The 1,604-nt window shown below is 35.8% G+C and overlaps 1 protein-coding gene across 1 annotated transcript in view; it reads left to right on the top strand.

Moving 5' to 3' along the window:
* Positions 172-1,604, top strand: part of LOC104722746 (PGR5-like protein 1A, chloroplastic) — a 3,306-nt gene continuing 1,873 nt past the window's right edge. The window contains exons 1-5 of the mRNA XM_010440968.2: positions 172-503; positions 840-946; positions 1,044-1,140; positions 1,238-1,338; positions 1,432-1,488. Coding sequence (XP_010439270.1) covers positions 314-503; positions 840-946; positions 1,044-1,140; positions 1,238-1,338; positions 1,432-1,488 — 552 coding nt within the window. The 5' untranslated portion in view covers positions 172-313. The remainder of the gene's footprint in view (positions 504-839; positions 947-1,043; positions 1,141-1,237; positions 1,339-1,431; positions 1,489-1,604) is intronic.

Below are 1,604 nucleotides of genomic sequence, written 5' to 3'. Positions count from 1 at the left end.
AAAAGGGAAAATCTATGTAATGCTGACATGGATATTTTCTAATGACAAGGATGAGAGGAGGGAATATCAGAGAGATCTGCCTAGAAATTTATCTCCACACTTATATTATCTCCTCAATATTTTTTTTCTGCATCCAAATACTTTTTTTTTTTTTCCTCAAACAATAATTAAAAAACAAAAAAATTAGAACAATTTTTGGAGCTCACAAACAGTAAACACATCTTCAACCACAGGTTCCCTTTCCTACTTACTGAGAAAAAAAAAAAACAGAGGAAAAGGAGCTCCTTTTTTTTTTCTTCTCCCAGGGAAAAAAATGGGTAGCAAGATGTTGTTCAGTTTGACAAGCCCTCGACTCTTCTCCGCCGTTTCTCGCAAACCCACCACTTCTTCTTTCTCTCCTTCTTCTTCAAAGACTCAGTTGGATCAGCTCTGCCCTGCCAAATCAGTTTCATTGAGAAAAAGAGTCTCCTTATTGCCTGCCAAAGCCACCACTGAGCAACCAGGTCTTGATTTTTCCACTTAGAGTCTCTAAATTTGATCTCTCTGCTTACAAAGCTTCGAATTTGTACTGAAAGTTGTAGCCTTTTAAGAATTTTGTGTTCCTCTGAAAGCAGTGTTTTTTTTTAGTGGCTAAATTATAGTATTAAGACTCGAGCCCTGTTAAATTTCAACTCTTGAAGGGGTTTGATTTGTTTCAATGGCTATAGTTTGTGAATTTAGCAATCGTTGTTGTATTGGACTTCATTTGCAATGTTTAGAGTTTATCTCTGTTCTACATGTATGCAGTTTCAAATATTTGCTATGAGGTTCCCTCATTGACAGTATTTTGTATTCGTTAGGGGGAGGAGACAACGTGGATAGCAATGTTTTGCCATATTGTAGCATCAACAAGGCTGAAAAGAAAACAATTGGTGAACTGGAACAAGAGTTTCTCCAAGCGATGCAAGTAACGCTACTACATAAACCATCCTTTTATATAGTTTGCCAGTTACATAATAAATCTTCAAGAGACTGAGAATAGTGTTTGACCTCCTTTCTTGTAGTCTTTCTATTACGATGGCAAAGCGATCATGTCTAATGAAGAGTTTGATAACCTTAAAGAAGAGTTAATGTGGGAAGGAAGCAGTGTTGTCATGCTAAGTAATTATCAACTATGAGATTAACAATTTCATATCTTTGTTTTTGGTTTCTTTAGGGAGTTAAAGTCCTGATCTTTGATTGGTTTTATGAAACGTAGGTTCCGATGAACAAAGGTTCTTGGAAGCTTCAATGGCTTATGTCTCTGGAAATCCAATCTTGAATGATGAAGAATATGACAAGCTGAAACTGAAACTTAAGGTTCCATTCCCCTTTTTATGCTTCAATCAACATATAAGTCTTCTTCCTATGACTTTAAGATTCAGTTTTATAATTCTTTCTGCTTTTCATTAGATGGATGGTAGTGATATTGTGTGCGAAGGTCCAAGATGCAGTCTCCGTAGTAAAAAGGTAAATATAACATAAGACATTAAGATGCATTCTTGCAGTTAAGACTGTGGATAGAGATTTGATTTACAATCTTTGTGAACTTCCTCAAAACAGGTGTATAGTGACCTCGCTGTAGA

This window comes from Camelina sativa, chromosome 11 (assembly GCF_000633955.1).
Source record: "Camelina sativa cultivar DH55 chromosome 11, Cs, whole genome shotgun sequence".
Taxonomy (NCBI): Eukaryota; Viridiplantae; Streptophyta; class Magnoliopsida; order Brassicales; family Brassicaceae; genus Camelina; species Camelina sativa.
The sequence above is the reverse complement of the archived record's forward strand: the minus strand, read 5'-3'. Positions and strand labels throughout refer to the sequence as shown.